General features: G+C 58.8%; 2 protein-coding genes, 1 long non-coding RNA gene and 1 other non-coding gene across 4 annotated transcripts; 2 read left to right on the top strand and 2 right to left on the bottom strand.

Annotated features, from left to right (window-relative positions):
* Window positions 1–592: 592 nt before the first annotated feature.
* On the bottom strand, window positions 593–4,060 carry LSM2 (LSM2 homolog, U6 small nuclear RNA and mRNA degradation associated). Its single transcript, XM_059491121.1, has 5 exons — window positions 4,010–4,060; window positions 3,561–3,628; window positions 3,051–3,081; window positions 2,572–2,631; window positions 593–1,772 (listed from the first exon to the last, which is right to left on the bottom strand). The coding sequence occupies exons 1-5, from the start codon at window positions 4,010–4,012 to the stop codon at window positions 1,647–1,649; spliced, it is 288 nt and encodes a 95-aa protein (XP_059347104.1). The 5' UTR covers window positions 4,013–4,060; the 3' UTR covers window positions 593–1,646.
* A 1,345-nt stretch (window positions 4,061–5,405) lies between these two features.
* Window positions 5,406–7,880, top strand: LOC132085552 (uncharacterized). Its single transcript, XR_009420237.1, has 3 exons — window positions 5,406–5,527; window positions 7,290–7,379; window positions 7,723–7,880. It is a non-coding gene; the product is annotated as an uncharacterized LOC132085552 (long non-coding RNA).
* A 1,688-nt stretch (window positions 7,881–9,568) lies between these two features.
* Window positions 9,569–13,314, top strand: LOC132085515 (zinc finger protein 358-like). The gene is made up of 4 exons (XM_059490991.1): window positions 9,569–9,583; window positions 10,458–10,518; window positions 11,231–11,353; window positions 11,831–13,314. The coding sequence occupies exons 1-4, from the start codon at window positions 9,569–9,571 to the stop codon at window positions 13,312–13,314; spliced, it is 1,683 nt and encodes a 560-aa protein (XP_059346974.1).
* A 1,737-nt stretch (window positions 13,315–15,051) lies between these two features.
* TRNAL-AAG (transfer RNA leucine (anticodon AAG)) lies at window positions 15,052–15,133 on the bottom strand. Its single transcript has one exon. It is a non-coding gene; the product is annotated as a tRNA-Leu (tRNA).
* Window positions 15,134–15,612: the final 479 nt, after the last annotated feature.

Here is a 15,612-nt window from a genome sequence, read left to right as displayed (position 1 = left end):
GAGCGGACACGTGGGGCGGAGCGTGCTGCGCGTGCGCGGCGCCGCGCGCTGCCATTGGCCGGTGGGCGGCGGACTTCCGGCGCCGCGGAGATGACGCAAAGGGAGCGCCCCGCCCGCCGCGCCTGGCGCCCCCCAGCGGAGCGGAGGAGCGAGAACTCCGCGAGTCCAATGGGGGGGCGCGGAGAGACCCGAAAACCCCCGAAATCACCCCAAAAACAACCTGGAAAACCCCGAAATCACCCGAAACCTCCCGAAATCAGCCCTAAAACAACAGGAAAACCCCGAAATCAGCCCTAAAACACCCGAAATCGCCTCAAAACCACCCCAAAAACCAACGAAAAATCCCAAAAATCACTCTAAAAATCCCCAACCACTCCAAAAACTCCCAAACCACACAAAATCACCCCAAAATTACCCTAAAAACCCCCAAATCACCCCAAAACATCCCCAAGTCACCCTAAAAACACCTCAAAACCAGTCAAAACCCCTGAAACCACCCAAAATCACCAACAAACCACCCATAACCACCCCGAAACTCCCAAAACCACCCCAAAATGACCCAAAATCGCCGTAAATTACCCCAAAACCCCCATCAATGGCACACACAGAGCAGGGCAGGGCCCGGCGTTTATTGGGGGTCGCGGAAGGGCCGGGGAGACCCCCGGGATTGGGGAGGGGTCCCTGCACATTTTGGGGAGAATCCCCCCGAGATTTCGGGGTGAATCCCCCCGATTTTGGGGAGGGGTCCCTGCAGGATTTTGGGGTGAATCTCCCCCCATTTTGGGGTAAATCCTCCCCGTTTCAGGAGTGAATCCGCCCAGATATTTTGGGGTGAATCCCCCCTGCTATTTTGGGGAGAATCCCCCCAGATTTTGGGGGAGATCACCCCGGGTTTTGGGGAGGGGTCTTTGCAGATATTTTGAGGTGAATCCCCCCCAGTTTTTGAGGTGAATCTTCCCCAATTTTGGGGTGAATCCCCCCAATTTTGGGGAGGGACCTTTGCAGATTTCGGGGTGAATCCCCCCCGCTTTGGGGGGAGATCACCCTGGATTTTGGGGAGGGGATCCCCCCAGATTTTGGGGCGAATCTCCCCGTTTTTTAGGAAGGAATCTCTGCAGATTTTAGAGAGAATCCCCCCCGTTACTTTGGGGTGAACCCCCCCGGATTTCGGGGGAAATCACCCTGGATTTTGAGGAGGGATCTCTGCAGATTTTGGGGAGGGGTTCCCCCCAGATTTTGGGGCGAATTCCCCCGTTTTCAGGGACGGGTTTCTGCAGATATTTTGGGGTGACTCCCCCCAGATTTTGGGGTGAATTTCCCCGTTACTTTGGGGCGAATCCCCCCGCATTTCGGGGGAAATCACTCCGGATTTTGAGGAGGAATCTCTGCAGATTTTGGGATGGGGTTCCCCCCAGATTTTGGGGCGAATCCCCCCAATTTTGGGGTGACTCCCCCCGGATTTTGGGGCGAATCCCCCCGGATTTCGGGGAGGGGTTTCTGCAGATATTCTGGGGTGAATTCCCCAGGATTTTGGGGCGACTCCCCCCGTTATTTTGGGGTGAATTTCCCCGTTACTTTGGGGCGAATCCCCCCGGATTTCGGGGAGGACCCCCCCCGATTTTGGGGCGAATCCGCCCGTTTTGGGGTCACTGTTTCTGCTGCAGCGCCTCCTTGCGCGCCGCGTCCTGCAGCAGCTGCGTGTCCACCTCGTCGGCGGGCAGCTGCACGTAGCGAACCACGGAGCCGCGGATGAAGCAGTTCTTGACCGAGAGCTGGGGGGAAACAGGCGTGAGACCCCTCCCCAAATTACCGACGCGCCCGAAAACCACGGAGAAACCCCAAAATCCCCCCAAAAAACCCCCAAAAATCGCTGAGATGCACAGAGAGAAACCCCAAACCACGCAGCGAGCCGGATGGAGCAGCTCTCGACGGAAAGCTGGGGAGAGACCCCTCCCCAAATTAGTGAGACCCCCAAAAACAGAGAAACCCCAAAAAAAAACCCCAAAAATCACTGAGATAACCAAAACCACGCAGCGAACAACCGAGCCCCGGATGGAGCAGCTCTTCACTGAAAGCTGGGGAGAGACCCCTCCCCAAATTACTGACAGCCCCCTTGAGACCCTCCCCAAGTCACCGAGTTACCAAAAACCACTGAGAAACCCCCAAAAAAAAAAACCCAAAAATCACAGAGATCCCCCAAACCACTGAACCCCGGATGAAGCAGCTCTTCACTGACAGCTGGGGAGAGACCCCTCCCCAAATTACTGACACCCCCCTGAGAGCCCCCCCCCCCCCCCAAAACAGAGATATCCTAAAAGCCATGGGGACAGCCCTGAGACCCCCCCCCCCAAAAAACAGAGAGACCCCTCCCTGAGACCCCCAAAACCACTGAGACCCCCCCAAACCTCCCCAAATTCCCCCAGGACCCCCCAAACCCTCCCAGAACCCCTCAGGACCCCACAAGACCCTCCCCAAATTCACACCCAGCCCCCTCAAAACCATTCGAATCCCCCCCCCAGATCCCCCAAACCCCCCCAGGACCCCCCCGAGCCCCCCGAGCCCCCCACCCACCATGTGCGGGTACTTCTCGGGGTCCGTCACGCTGATGTCGGTCAGTTTGATGTTCAGGTACTGGGGGGGGACACGGGGGGCTCAGGGGGGCTCCGGGACCCCCCCCCCAAAAACACTGAGACCCCCCCAAATCCCCCAGAGACCCACCTGGGACCCCCCCCAAAACCCCCCTAAAACTCCCGGGACCCCCCAAAACCACAGAGACCCCTCCCAAAACCCCCCCAAAACCCCCCAGGACCCCCCAGGATTCCCCCAGGGACCCCCCCAAACCCCCCCAGGGACCCTCAGAGACCCCCAGAGACCCCCCCAAAACCCCTGAGACCCCCGGGACCCCCCCCAAAACACACCCGGGACCCCCAAAACCCCCCCAGAGACCTCCCCAGGGACCCCCCAGACCCCCCCAGGGACCCCCCCAAACCCCCCCAGGGACCCCCCAGACCCCCAGGAACCCCCAGACCCCCCCCAGACCCCCGACTCACCTGATCCACCGAGTGCAGCGTGCCGCAGATGCTGGGGGGAGACAGGGCGGGAAATTGGGGAGGGGTCTCGGTGGGTTTGGGGGGTCCCTGGGGGGGTTTGGGGGGGTCCCTGGGGGGGGCTGGGGCTCCCAGGCAGTTTTTTGGGGGTTTTTGGGGTTTTTTGGGGGGGTTTGGGGGTGTTTCCAGGGAGTTTCTGGGGCAGATTTTGGGGTGTTTTGGGGTATTTTTGGGGGTGATTTTTGAGGTCTTTTAGGGAGTTTTTGGGGGTGTTTTGGGGGTGTTTTGGGGGTATTTCCGGGGGTATTTCTGCGCAGTTTTTGGAGGTGTTTTTGGGTTTTATTGTGGGTGTTTTTGAGGTTTTTTTGGGGGGGTTTTGGGGGGGTTTTAGGGAGTGTTTTTGGGGGTGTTTCTGGGCAGTTTCTTGGGGTGTTTCCGGGGTGTTTTTAGGGTTTTTTTGGGGGTGGTTTTTGGGGTGTTTTGGGGGTGTCCCGACCCCCCCCGGTCCCGTACCTGAGGTCGTTCTTGAGCTCCACCACCACGTCCTTGCCCACCAGGGACTTGAAGAAGGAGTAGAACAGCTGGGGGGGCACGGGGGCGTCACGCGGGGTTTTGGGCGGATTTCGGGGGTCTTTGGGGGGATTTGGGGGGGATTTTGGGGATTTTGGGGGGTTTGGGGGGTCTGGGGGTCCGCAGGGCTCAGGGCGATCGCAGGGGGGTCTCGGGGGGGTCCCGGTGAAATGGGGGGGGTCCCGGGGGTCTCAGAGGGGTCCCGGGAGGGCTCAGGGGGGGTTTGGGGGGTCCCGGGGAGGGTTTGGGGGGTCGGGGGCGCTCAGGGGGAGTTCAGGGGGGGCTCAGGGGGTCCCGGGGGGGCTCGGGGGTCGCGCGGGGTCCCCAGATCCGCCCCGGGACCCCCAAAATCCCCCCCAGGCCCCCCCATCCCCCCCCCGGGCCCCGCTCACCATCGCGGCCCCGAGCGCGCCACGCAGGCCCCGCCCCCTTCCGCCGCCGGCCACGCCCCGCCCGCCACCCAACCACCGCTCGCGGTGCGCGATGGACCCGCCCCTTTCCGCCACAGGCCGCGCCCACCGCTGCCGCCGGCGGCCACGCCCCCTGCCCCACATACAGCCCCGCCCACTCGGCGGAAACCACGCCCACATCCCCTCAGCCGGGCCCCGCCCACCCGCGGGGGTGGCGGGAAATGAATCAGCCGCCCCCGCGCCGGGTCAAAGGTCACGGGGACGGGGGACAGCAAGGACCCCCCCCCCCGTGACACCTTGGTGACCTCTGTGACCCCGCAGTGACCCCGCAGTGACCCCAGGGACCCCCTGAGACCTCCGGGGAGCCCCGGGCCCTCCCAGCCACGGTCCCAATGTCCCCTCATGTCCCGACCATCCCCATGTCCCCAATGTCCCCTCATGTCCCCTCCATGTCCCCTCAATGTCCCCAATGTCCCCAATGTCCTGAACATCCCCATGTCCCCAATGTCCCCATGTCCCCAATGTCCCCTCATGTCCCCAATGTCCTGAACATCCCCATGTCCCCGATGTCCCCATGTCCCCTCATGTCCCCTCTTTGTCCCCAATGTCCCCAATGTCACCCCCATCCCCATGTCCCCTCAATGTCCCCATGTCCCCTCCATGTCCCCTCAATGTCCCCATGTCCCCTCCATGTCCCCATATGCCCCTCATATCCCCCCAATGTCACCCCCGTCCCCATGTCCCCAATGTCCCCTCCTTGTCCCAATGTCCCACCCAGTGTCCCCTGTCTCCGTGTCCTCATATCCCCCCCATGTCCCCTGTGCCCAATGTCCCCTTGTCCCCAAGTCTGCAATGTCCTGCTCAATGTCCCTTCCACGTCCCCCCAATGTCCCCACGTCCCTCCATGTCCATAATGTCCCCAATATCCCAAAGATCCCCACGTCCCCCCAATGTCCCCATGTCCCCAATGTCCCTTCCATATCCCCCCAATGTCCCCACGACCCCTCAATGTCCCCATGTCCCCCACAGTGTCCCCATGTCCCCCCCATGTCCCCGTGTCCCCAATGTCCCCCACGTGTCCCCCGTGCCCGTGTCCCCTCCCAGGCCACCCCCTCCCACGCGGGCCCGGGTGGGGACCGGGAGAACCGGCCCCAGTGCCATCATTGTCACCTCCTTTGTCACCCGCCCTGTCACCAACCTGTCACCTGCGCCACCTGTGTCACCTCCCTTGTCCCCTGCCCAGTCACCTGCCCCTGTCATCTGCCCCCTCACGGACCTGTCACCAGCCTGTCACCTGTCCGTGTCCCCCTCCCCTGTCACCTGTCCGTGTCCCCTCCCTGTCCCCTCCCCTGTCACCTGTCCCCCGTCACCGATCTGTCACCTGTCCCCCGTGTCCCCTCCCTGTCACCTGCCCTGTCCCCCGTGTCCCCTCCCTGTCCCCTCCCGCGGGGATTTAAGGGCGGCCCCGGAGCCACCGCGGCACCGACAGCGGAGCCACCGGTGAGTGAGGGGACAGTGGGGACAGAGGGGACAGAGGGGACAGAGGGGATGGCATGGGGACAGTGGGGACAGTGAGGGGACATTGGGGATGGTGACAGGATGGGGACAGCGAGGGGACAGAGGGGACAGAGGGGACAGAGGGCATGGCATGGGGACAGTGGGGACAGTGAGGGGACATTGGGGATGGTGACAGGATGGGGACAGCGAGGGGACAGAGGGGACAGTGGGGACAGTGGGGATGGCATGGGGACAGTGGGGACAGTGGGGATGGCATGGGGACAGTGGGGACAGTGGGGACAGTGAGGGGACAGCGGGGACAGAGGGGACAGCGGGGATGGCATGGGGACAGTGGGGACAGTGAGGGGACATTGGGGATGGCATGGGGACAGTGGGGACAGTGAGGGGACATTGGGGATGGTGACAGGATGGGGACAGCGAGGGGACAGAGGGGACAGAGGGGACAGAGGGCATGGCATGGGGACAGTGAGGGGACATTGGGGATGGCATGGGGACAGTGGGGACAGTGGGGATGGCATGGGGACAGTGGGGACAGTGGGGATGGCATGGGGACAGGATGGCGACGGGATGAGGACATTGGGGACAGTGGGGACAGGGATGGGACAGGGATGGGGACAGCACGGGGACAGTGGGGACAGCATGGGGACAGTGGGGCTGGGATGGGGACGGTGGGGACAGACAGAGGGGACATTGGGGACAGCAAGGGGACAGCACGGGGACAGTGAGGATGGCATGGGGACAGGGGCTGGGGACAGGATGGGGACAGCAAGGGGACATCAGGGACAGGGACCAGGAACATCAGCTTGGGGACACTGGGGACATCGGGGACACTGGGGACAGGGATGGGGACAGCAAGGGGATCCTGGAGAGAGGGATCAGGGACATTGGGGACATTGGGGACATTGGGGACAGGGATGGGACAGTGAGGATGGCACGGGGACAGGGAGGGGACATCGGGGACAGCAAGGGGACCCGTGGACACGGGGACAGGATGGGGACAGGTCGGGGACATTGGGAAGGCGGGGGTGGGGACACAGGAACAGGGTGGGGACCTGGGGACAGGATGTGGGGACAGAGGGACACAGGGACAGGGACACAGACATGGGGACAGAAATGGGACAGGGACATTGGGACAGGATGTGGGGACAGGGCTGGGACAGGGACAAGGACAGGGGCAGGATGTGGGGACAGAGGGACAGAGGGACAGAGGGACAGGGACAGGGACATGGGGACACGGACAGGATGTGGGGACAGGGAGGGGACAGGAGGGATGTGGGGAGGGGGACAGGGACAGGATCAGGATGTGGGGACAGGGACAGGGATGGCACAGGATGGGAGGAACAGGGACACAGGGACAGGATAGTGACAGGGACGGGGCCATGGGGACAGGGTGTGGTGGCGGCTGTGTGTCCCCTCAGTGTCCCCTGGGTGTCCCCCATGTCCCTTTGATGTCCCCATTGTGTCCCCAGGGATGTGTGCCGGACTGCAGAGCCTGCTGAACCTGGGGCTGGGGACAGGGACAGGGACATGGGCACAGGGACATGGGGACAGGGATGGCACAGGGTGGGTTCTGTGTGTCCCCTCAGTGTCCCCTCAGTGTCCCCAATGTCCCCTCAGTGTCCCCAGGGATGTGTGCCGGACTGCAGTGCCTGCTGAACCTGGCTGGGGACAGGGACAGGGATGGCACAGGGTGGGTTCTGCGTGTCCCCTCAGTGTCCCCTCAGTGTCCCCTCATTGTCCCCAGGGATGTGTGCCGGACTGCAGTGCCTGCTGAACCTCCTGCGCTGGGGCTGGGGGGTCCTCAAGGGCCTCCTGGGGGGACACGGACACGGAGGTGAGGGGGGGACAGGGACAGGGAGGGGACAATGACACTGGGGGGGATGGGGACACGGGTGGGACACGGAGGTGAGGGGGGCACAGGGACAGGGACAGGGACAGGGAGGGGACAATGACAATGACAATGACAATGACAGGCGGGAGGGGACAATGACGTGGACGGGGGAACACGGTGGGGGGGGGGGGACACGGGGAGGGGACAATGACAGGGGAGGGGTCCGGGCGGGGGGGGCGGGGCACAATTGGGACCCCGGGGGGGCCTTGGGGACACGGGGGGGGGGGGGGAGGGGAGGGGGGTCTGAGGTCAAAGGTCACCGTTTAACACCCCCCCCCCCCCACAGGGACCCATCCCCCCCCCGCGGGTGAGAGGACGGCGGTGGTGCCGGGCAAGGAGGACTGAGAATGACCCGAAATGAGCCAAAAATGACCCAAAAATGAAACAAAAATTACCCAAAAATGAGCCAAAATCCCCCCCGGCTGAATAAAACCCCCCCCCCCTCTTTGAGCAGCCTCCGGGTTTTGTGCGGTTTTTGTGCGGTTTTGGGGCTTTTTGGGGTGAGGGAGGCGGTGAGGGGTCCGGGATGGAAAGAGTTAAAAATGAACCGGAATTCTGTTTAATTACTGTATTTATCTATTTAATTATTCTATTTATCTATTTAATTATTCTGTTTATCTATTTAATTCTACCTAATTATTCTCTATTTAATTAGGAAATTTAATAGAAGAAATTAAAATTAAATCGAATTGCGCGGGGAAGGGAATTAAAAACCAGCAGGAAAAAGTAAAAATAAAAAAAATAATAATAAAAAATAAGAAAATAAGTAATAATTAAATAATAACTAGATAAGAAATAATTAAAATTAAATGGAAGTTACGCAGGAAAGGGAACTAAAAACGAGCTGGAAAAAGTTAAATAAAGATAAAAAAAACCCGTAGACCCGAGTAAAACTAATTAAATAATTATCATAATATATAGATAAAATAATATATAATATAACAATCATTATAAGAAATAGTTAAAATTAAATGGAAGTTGTACAGGAAACAAAATCAAAAACGGGCTGGAAAAAGTTAAATGAAATTTAAAAATCTGGAGATTCAGGATTTTGGGGATTTTCTCCCCCTTTTCCCAGCGGGGCGGACCCAAACTCGAGGGAATTAATAAAAAATTAAAAATTTCCGTTTTATCTCCCACACCAACGGGGAAATTGGGTGGAAATGGGGACAAATCTCCCGATTTGGGGTTTTTGGTGGCTCGGGCGGGAATTTTTCCATGAAAAAGGGAAAAAAGGAAAAAAAGGGGAAAAAGGAAAACAAGGGAAAAAAGGGGGGGGGAAAGGGAAAAAAAGGAAAAAAGGGAAAAAAGGGAAAAAAGGAAAAAAGGAAAAAAGGAAAAAAGGGAATTTTTCCCGGGGCGGCCCCGCCCCCGCTCGATGGCCCATCGCGAGCGGCTGATGGTCCATCGCGACCCAGGGCTTATCGCGATTGTTGCCTTATCGCGACTGACGATGGTCCATCGGCATTGATGGTTTATCGCGACAGGCCCCGCGGCACCTGCATTCCCCGGTTTTAACCCGAATTTCCCCTTTTTAACCCCAATTTCCCCGGTTCTAACCCCAATCCCCCTCTTTTAACCCAAATTCGCCTTTTAAACCCAAAATCCCCCCTTTTAACCCAAATTCCCGGGTTTTTAACCCAAATTCCCCCGGTTTTAACTCAACTTCTTCCCTTTTAACCCAAATCCCCCCACTTTTAACCCCAAATTCCCCGGTTTTTACCCAAATTTCCCCTTTCAACCCCAAATTCCCCACGTTTAACACAAATCCTCCCGTTTTGACCCAATTCCCCCTTTTATAACCCCAATTCCCCGGTTTTAACCCCAAATTCCCCGGTTTTTACCCAAATTCCCCCTTTTTAACCCGATTCCCTCCTTTTTGACCCACGATATTCCCCGATACCCCACGATATTCCCACGATACCCCACGATATTCCCACGATACCCCACGATATTCCCACGATTTTACCTCCAGGACCCCCCCCCCTTTCCCCCCTCTCCCGGGGGGGTCCCGGCGGGGCCGTGACGTCACCATGACGTCACTGACCCCCTCCCTCCCCTCTCGGTGCCGCCGCTGCCGGAGCCGCTCCCGGAGCCCCCCGGGACCCCCAAAATCCGCCCCCCCCCCCGGCATGGCCGAGACCCAGGTAGGGCTGGAAAAAATTTATTTTTAATTTTTTAAAATTTTTATTTAATTATTTTCCGGTTTTTAAATAATTTTTTCCCCCTCTTTTTGTCTGCTAATTCGGGTTTTAAAAGTTTGTTCGAAAAAGTTCCGTTCTAGGTTTATTTTATTTAATTTTATTTCATTTTATTTCATTTTATTTTATTTCATTTTTTAAAATTTTTATTTTATTTTATTTTATTTATATATTTATTTTATTTTATTTTACTTTATTTAATTTAATTTCATTTTGTTTCGTTTGAATTTATTTTATTTTATTTCTCTTTGTTCGTTTCATTTACTCTTTTTTGTCTTGTTTTGTTTTACTTTGCTTTACCTTAATTTTACTTTGATATAACTTTTTTATTTTTCTTTTTTTATTTTCAAATTTGTTTATCTCGTCCCACTTTATTTCATTTTATCTTTGTTTCATTTCATTTAATTTTATCCTTATATCATGACATTTTATCTTATGTTGTTTAATTAAGTTGTATTTTATTTTGTCCTAGTTTATCTCCTCTCACTTTATTTAATTTTACCTTTATTTCATTTCATCTAATCTTGTTTAACTTAACTGTATTTTATTTTCTATTGTTTTCTTTAATTCCTTTTAATTTCATCGGGTTCTTAATTTTATTTCGGTCCGGGTTTTTTTTTTTTTTAATTTCATTTTGTTCCGAGCGCTGAATTTCCGAATTTTATCTCCCACTATTTATTTCTCCCTGCGCTCTTTATTTTCTTATTTAAATTCTCTTTCTCATTCCGTTCCTTTGGGCGCTTTTCGGTCGTTTATTTTCGTTTATTTCCGTGAATTTTGGGTCGTTTGCGCCTCTTTCCGCCGGCCCCGCCCCGCCCAGGCGCCCGAGGTGCTGCAGGAGGTCACGGTGGGCTCCGAAACGCCCCCGAGCACCCCCGAAGGTAGCGACCCCAAATCCCCCCGAAATCAGCCCGAAATCCTCTTTAAAAATCCCCCCGAAATCAGCCCCAAATCCCTCCGAAATCCTTCAGAAATCAGCCCAAAATCAGTCCAAAATGCCCCCGAAATCCCCCCCAAATCGTCTCCAAAACTCCTCCCAATGTATCCCCAAAATACCCCCCGAAATCAGCCCAAAAGTTCCCCCTAATATCAGCCCAAAATCCTCCCCTCAAAATCCCCCCGGTTTCTCCTCAAAATCCCCCCGGCTTTTCCCCAAAAATCCTCCCCAAAATGCCCCCAAAATTCCCTTTAATTCCCCCCAAAATCCCTCCGCCTTCTCCTCCAAATCAGCCCCAAAATCCCCCCACTTTTCCTCCATAACCTCCCTAAAATCCCCCCGGCTTTTCCCCAAAATCCCCCCGGAAAACTCCCCCCAAAATTCTCCCCAAAATCCCCCCGGGTTCTCTCCAAATCCCCCCCCCCAGGTTCTCCCCAAAACTGTCCCAAAATCCCCCCGTTTCTCCTCAAAATTGTCCCAAAATCTGCCCCTGGTTCTTCCCAAACTCTCCCCCACAATCTCCCCTAAAATGCCCCCGATTCTCCCCAAAATTCTCCCAAAAAATCCCCGCAGCTTTACCCCAAAATTCCCCAAAATCCCCCGGTTTCTCCCCAAAACCCCGCGGTCCCCCCTGACCCCGTTTCCCCCCTCCCCAGGAGCCGCGGGCTGGGTCTGGGGGGGGCCCGGCCCGGACACGGAGGAGGAGGAGGAGGAGGAGGAGGAGGAAGAGCGGGCGCGACCCCTCCTGAGGCTCTGGGGGAACTGGGGGGGGTCCTCAGGTGAGAACCGGGGGGACTGGGAGGGACTGGGAGGGAACTGGGAGCACTGGGGGAACTGGGATGGAACTGGGATCGAACTGGGGGAACTGGGATGGAACTGGGGAAGGGTTAAAGGGGAATTTGGGGTTGCTGGTTTGTACTGGGAGGGACTGGGAGGGAACTGGGGGGGTCCTCAGGTGAGAACTGGGGAAGCTGGGATGGACTGGGAGTACTGGGAGGGACTGGGATCGAACGGGGCCAACTGGGAGGGACTGGGAAAGGGTTAAAGGAGGATTTGGGGTTACTGGTTTGGACTGGGGGGGACGGGACTGGGGGAGTTTTTTCCCCTTTTCCTTGTGTTTCTCTGATTTTCACCACCATTTTTCCTCTTCCCCCCCCCCCCCCCCGTTTTCCCCTTTTCCTCCCCATTTCCCCCCTTTTTCTCCCATTTCCCCCCATTTCCCCCCATCCTCCCCCCCCAGACGACCCCTCCCGCAGCCCCTCCCCCTCCCCGCACCCCCCCTGCTCCCCGCCCCCTTTTGCCCCCCCAGCCGCCCCCCCCGATCGCCCCGTCCCGCCCCTCCTGCCCCCAGTGCGGCAAATCCTTCACGTCGGGCTCGTCCCTGAGCCGCCACCTGCGCTCCTCGCACGGGGGCGGGGCCGCGCCGGGCGCACCTGGGCTCACCTTCACCTGCTGGCGCTGCCGCGCGCCCTTCCCGTGCGGGGCGGCGCTGCGGGAGCACCTGGGCGGCGCCGCGGGCTGCCAGCCGCGCCCGCACCGCTGCCGCGCCTGCCCCAAGCGCTTCGCCTCGGCGCGCTCCCTCCGCAAGCACCGGCGCACGCACCTGGACGGGGCGCTGCGCTGCCCCGACTGCGGCAAGACGCTCACGTCGGCGGCCTCGCTGGTCACGCACCGGCGCATCCACACCGGCGAGCGCCCGTTCCGCTGCCCCGACTGCGGCATGGCCTTCATGGCCACCAAGTCGCTGGGCAAGCACCGGCGGGCGCGGCACTCGGGCGGCTTCATCTGCACCGACTGCGGGCGCAGCCTGTCGTCGCACGCCGCGCTGGTGGCGCACCAGCGCATCCACACCGGGGAGCGCCCCTACGAGTGCCCCGACTGCGGCAAGGGCTTCGCGGCCGTCAAATCGCTCAGCAAGCACCGCAAAACCCACCGGGGAGCGGCGGCGGCGGCGGCGGCCGGGCCGTGCGCCGAGTGCGGGGCGGGCAACGCGGCCTGCCCGCACCGGCGGTGGGTCGGTGGGGACAGCCCCGAAGGTGGGGCGGGGGTCCCGGTGATTACACGGGTGGTTGGGGACAGCCCCGAGGGGGTGCCGGTGTCACCATGGCTCGTTAGGGACAGCCCCGAGGGTGGGGAGGGGGTCCCAGAGGGTCAGCGACCCCTTAGGGAGAGCCCTGAGTGTGGGGCGGGGGTCCTGCAGCCCCTCAGGGAAAGCCCCTCGGGGGTCCCGGCGTCCCCATGGCCCCTTGGGGACAGCCGCGAGCGCGGGGCGGGGGTCCCGGTGTCCCCTTGGCTGCTTAGAAACGGCCCTTCGGGGGTCCCGGTGCCCCCTCAGCCCCTCGGGGACAGAATCTCGGGGGTCCCGGTTCCCGTCCATCCCCTCGTTCCCAGCCCCTCGGGCGGTGTGGGGGTCCCGGTTCCCGTCCATCCCCTCGGTCCCGGCCCCTCGGGGGTCCCGGGGGTGCCGCGGCGGCGCCGCCCCGCGTGCGAGCAGTGCGGGAAGGCGTTCCGGGACGGGGCGGCGCTGCGGCGGCACTGGCGGGTGCACACCGGCGAGAAGCCGTTCGGCTGCCCCGAGTGCGGCAAGAGCTTCCGCGCCAGCTCCAGCCTGGTCATCCACCGGCGCACGCACACCGGCGAGCGCCCGTACCCCTGCTCGGGCTGCCCCAAGAGCTTCGTGTCCCGCTCGGCGCTCATGAAGCACCTGCGGACGCACCTGCGCCAGGAGCCGCAGCACTGAGCGGGACGGAGAGCCCGGGGCCCGGGTTTGGGGGGCTGAGACCCGCGGATTTGGGGGGATTTGGGTGCTGAGCCCCCTGCTCGGGCTGCCCCAAGAGCTTCGTGTCCCGCTCGGCGCTCATGAAGCACCTGCGGACGCACCTGCGCCAGGAGCCGCAGCACTGAGCGGGACGGAGAGCCCGGGGCCCGGGTTTGGGGGGCTGAGACCCGCGGATTTGGGGGGATTTGGGTGCTGAGCCCCCTGCTCGGGCTGCCCCAAGAGCTTCGTGTCCTGCTCGGCGCTCATAAGGCACCTGCGGACGCACCTGCGCCAGGAGCCGCAGCACTGAGCCCCAAAATCTGCGTGCTCAGCCTCGGGGATTTGGGTGCTGAGCCCCAAAATCGGGAGGATTTGGGTGCTGAGCCCCAAAATCGGGGGGATTCGGATGGTGAGCCTCGGGGATTCGGGTGCTGAGCCCCAAAATCGGGGGGATTCGGGTGCTGAGCCCGAGGATTGGGGGGATTCGGATGGTGAGCCTCGGGGATTCGGGTGCTGAGCCCCAAAATCGGGGGGATTTGGGTGCTGAGCCCGAGGATTGGGGGGATTCGGATGGTGAGCCTCGGGGATTCGGGTGCTGAGCCCCAAAATCGGGGGGATTCGGGTGCTGAGCCCGAGGATTGGGGGGATTCGGATGGTGAGCCTCGGGGATTCGGGTGCTGAGCCCCAAAATCGGGAGGATTTGGGTGCTGAGCCCGAGGATTGGGGGGATTTGGGTGCTGATCTCCTGGGGGCACCGGGACCCCCTCGGGGCTGTCCTCAAAATCCCCCCTGGTTTCTCCTCAAACTCCCCTCGATTCTCCCCAAATCTCCCCCCAAATCTCCCCGATTCTCCCCAAAAATCCTCCCAAAAGTCTCCCCAAAACCCAAAATCTTGGGTGCTCACCTCGGGGATCTTTGGACAATTCTTGGGCGTCCACCTCAAGCATCGAGATTTTGAATTTTGGGTGCCCACCTCAAGGACTGATGGACAAATTTTGGGTGCCCATTTTAAGGATCAATTAATGGAATTTAGGTGCCCACCCCAAGGATTTATGCACAAATTTTGGACGCCGACTTCAAGGATTTATGGAAAATTTTGGGTGCCCACCTCAGGGATTTATGGACAAATTTTGGGCACTGACTTCAAGGATTTATGGAAATTTTGGGTGTCCACCTCAAGGATTTATGGATAAATTTGGGTGCCCACCTCAAGGACTGAACGACAAATTTTGGGTGCTCGTCCCAGGGCTGGAGATGCTCCTGTACATCCAACTCCACTTTTAGAGGCTAAAAATGCCCTTTTTTAAGTTTTTCATCACCAAAAATGTTCTGGTATCTGGAATGAAGGTGCTGGAGTTGGGGGCTCTCTGTTCCCCCGGGATTTTTTTCCATCTGGATCATGTTTTTATGAATTGTCCCAAATTCACGTTTCTCTCCCCAATTCCCCCTGCTCCAAAATGAGGTGAAATAAAGCAGATTTGGGATTTTAGGAGCACGGGGCGGTGATTTGTTGGCTCGGGGTTGGGGTGGGAATGTGGGACCCCCATGGGGAGGGGGCTCCCCCAGGAACCCATCCCGCGGGTCTCTGGTGGGATTTGGGTGAAAGTCTCACATTTTGGTGATGCTGAGCCCCGTTTTCCCGGGGATAAACCCCAAAAATGGGTGGGAGGGGCTCCTCCAGATGTGCCAGAAATCCCAGAGTTCCACCCAAAATCGCGTTGGCAGCGGTGGGATTCGAACCCACGCCCCCGCAGGGACTGGAGCCTTAATCCAGCGCCTTGGACCGCTCGGCCACGCTACCCCCAGCATGAGCCCCAAAAATTGGGGAAATCGGGTAAATTGGGCAAATTCATCAGTTAGCAAGGGGCGGCAGAGGGGAAGGGTCTCCCCGGTCCTGCTCAGTCCCCCCCTCCGTGTTTTGGGGTGTTAATTGGGGTCACATCCTGTGAGTGGGAATTAATTAACAGAATTAATTAACATAATTAACAAAATTACGGTAATTAACGGAATTACGGGAATCTGCCCCATTCCAGCGCCCCGGCGGGGGGGGTCCCTGTCCATGGAGGGGGTCCCGTTCCCCTCAGACCCCTCGATGGATCCAAGGATGGGGAAAATCGGGGGGACAATTCCCGGTCCTGCTCCCGTCCCCGTTTTTTCCTGTTCACCCCCCGCTAAACGCCCGAAATTCACCGTTTTCTCCTCAAAACTCCGCCTCAGACCCTCCCTCCGCACCCGGTGTCCCATCCCGGGGCTGCCAAAACTCAAAAACGGCCCCGGGGA

The sequence above is a fragment of the Ammospiza nelsoni genome, chromosome 31, assembly GCF_027579445.1.
Source record: "Ammospiza nelsoni isolate bAmmNel1 chromosome 31, bAmmNel1.pri, whole genome shotgun sequence".
Taxonomy (NCBI): Eukaryota; Metazoa; Chordata; class Aves; order Passeriformes; family Passerellidae; genus Ammospiza; species Ammospiza nelsoni.
The sequence above is the reverse complement of the archived record's forward strand: the minus strand, read 5'-3'. Positions and strand labels throughout refer to the sequence as shown.

Excerpts from the sequence above, each read along its gene's own strand:
- LSM2 (XM_059491121.1), bottom strand. Across the intron at positions 3,082-3,560 it reads GAGCTCAAGAACGACCTCAG|CATCTGCGGCACGCTGCACT; the intron begins GTACGGGACCGG and ends GTCTCCCCCCAG. Across the intron at positions 1,773-2,571 it reads CCGAGAAGTACCCGCACATG|CTCTCGGTCAAGAACTGCTT; the intron begins GTGGGTGGGGGG and ends GTTTCCCCCCAG.
- LOC132085515 (XM_059490991.1), top strand. Across the intron at positions 10,519-11,230 it reads GCCCCCGAGCACCCCCGAAG|GAGCCGCGGGCTGGGTCTGG; the intron begins GTAGCGACCCCA and ends CCCCCTCCCCAG. Across the intron at positions 11,354-11,830 it reads GAACTGGGGGGGGTCCTCAG|CCCCTCCCCCTCCCCGCACC; the intron begins GTGAGAACCGGG and ends CCCCTCCCGCAG.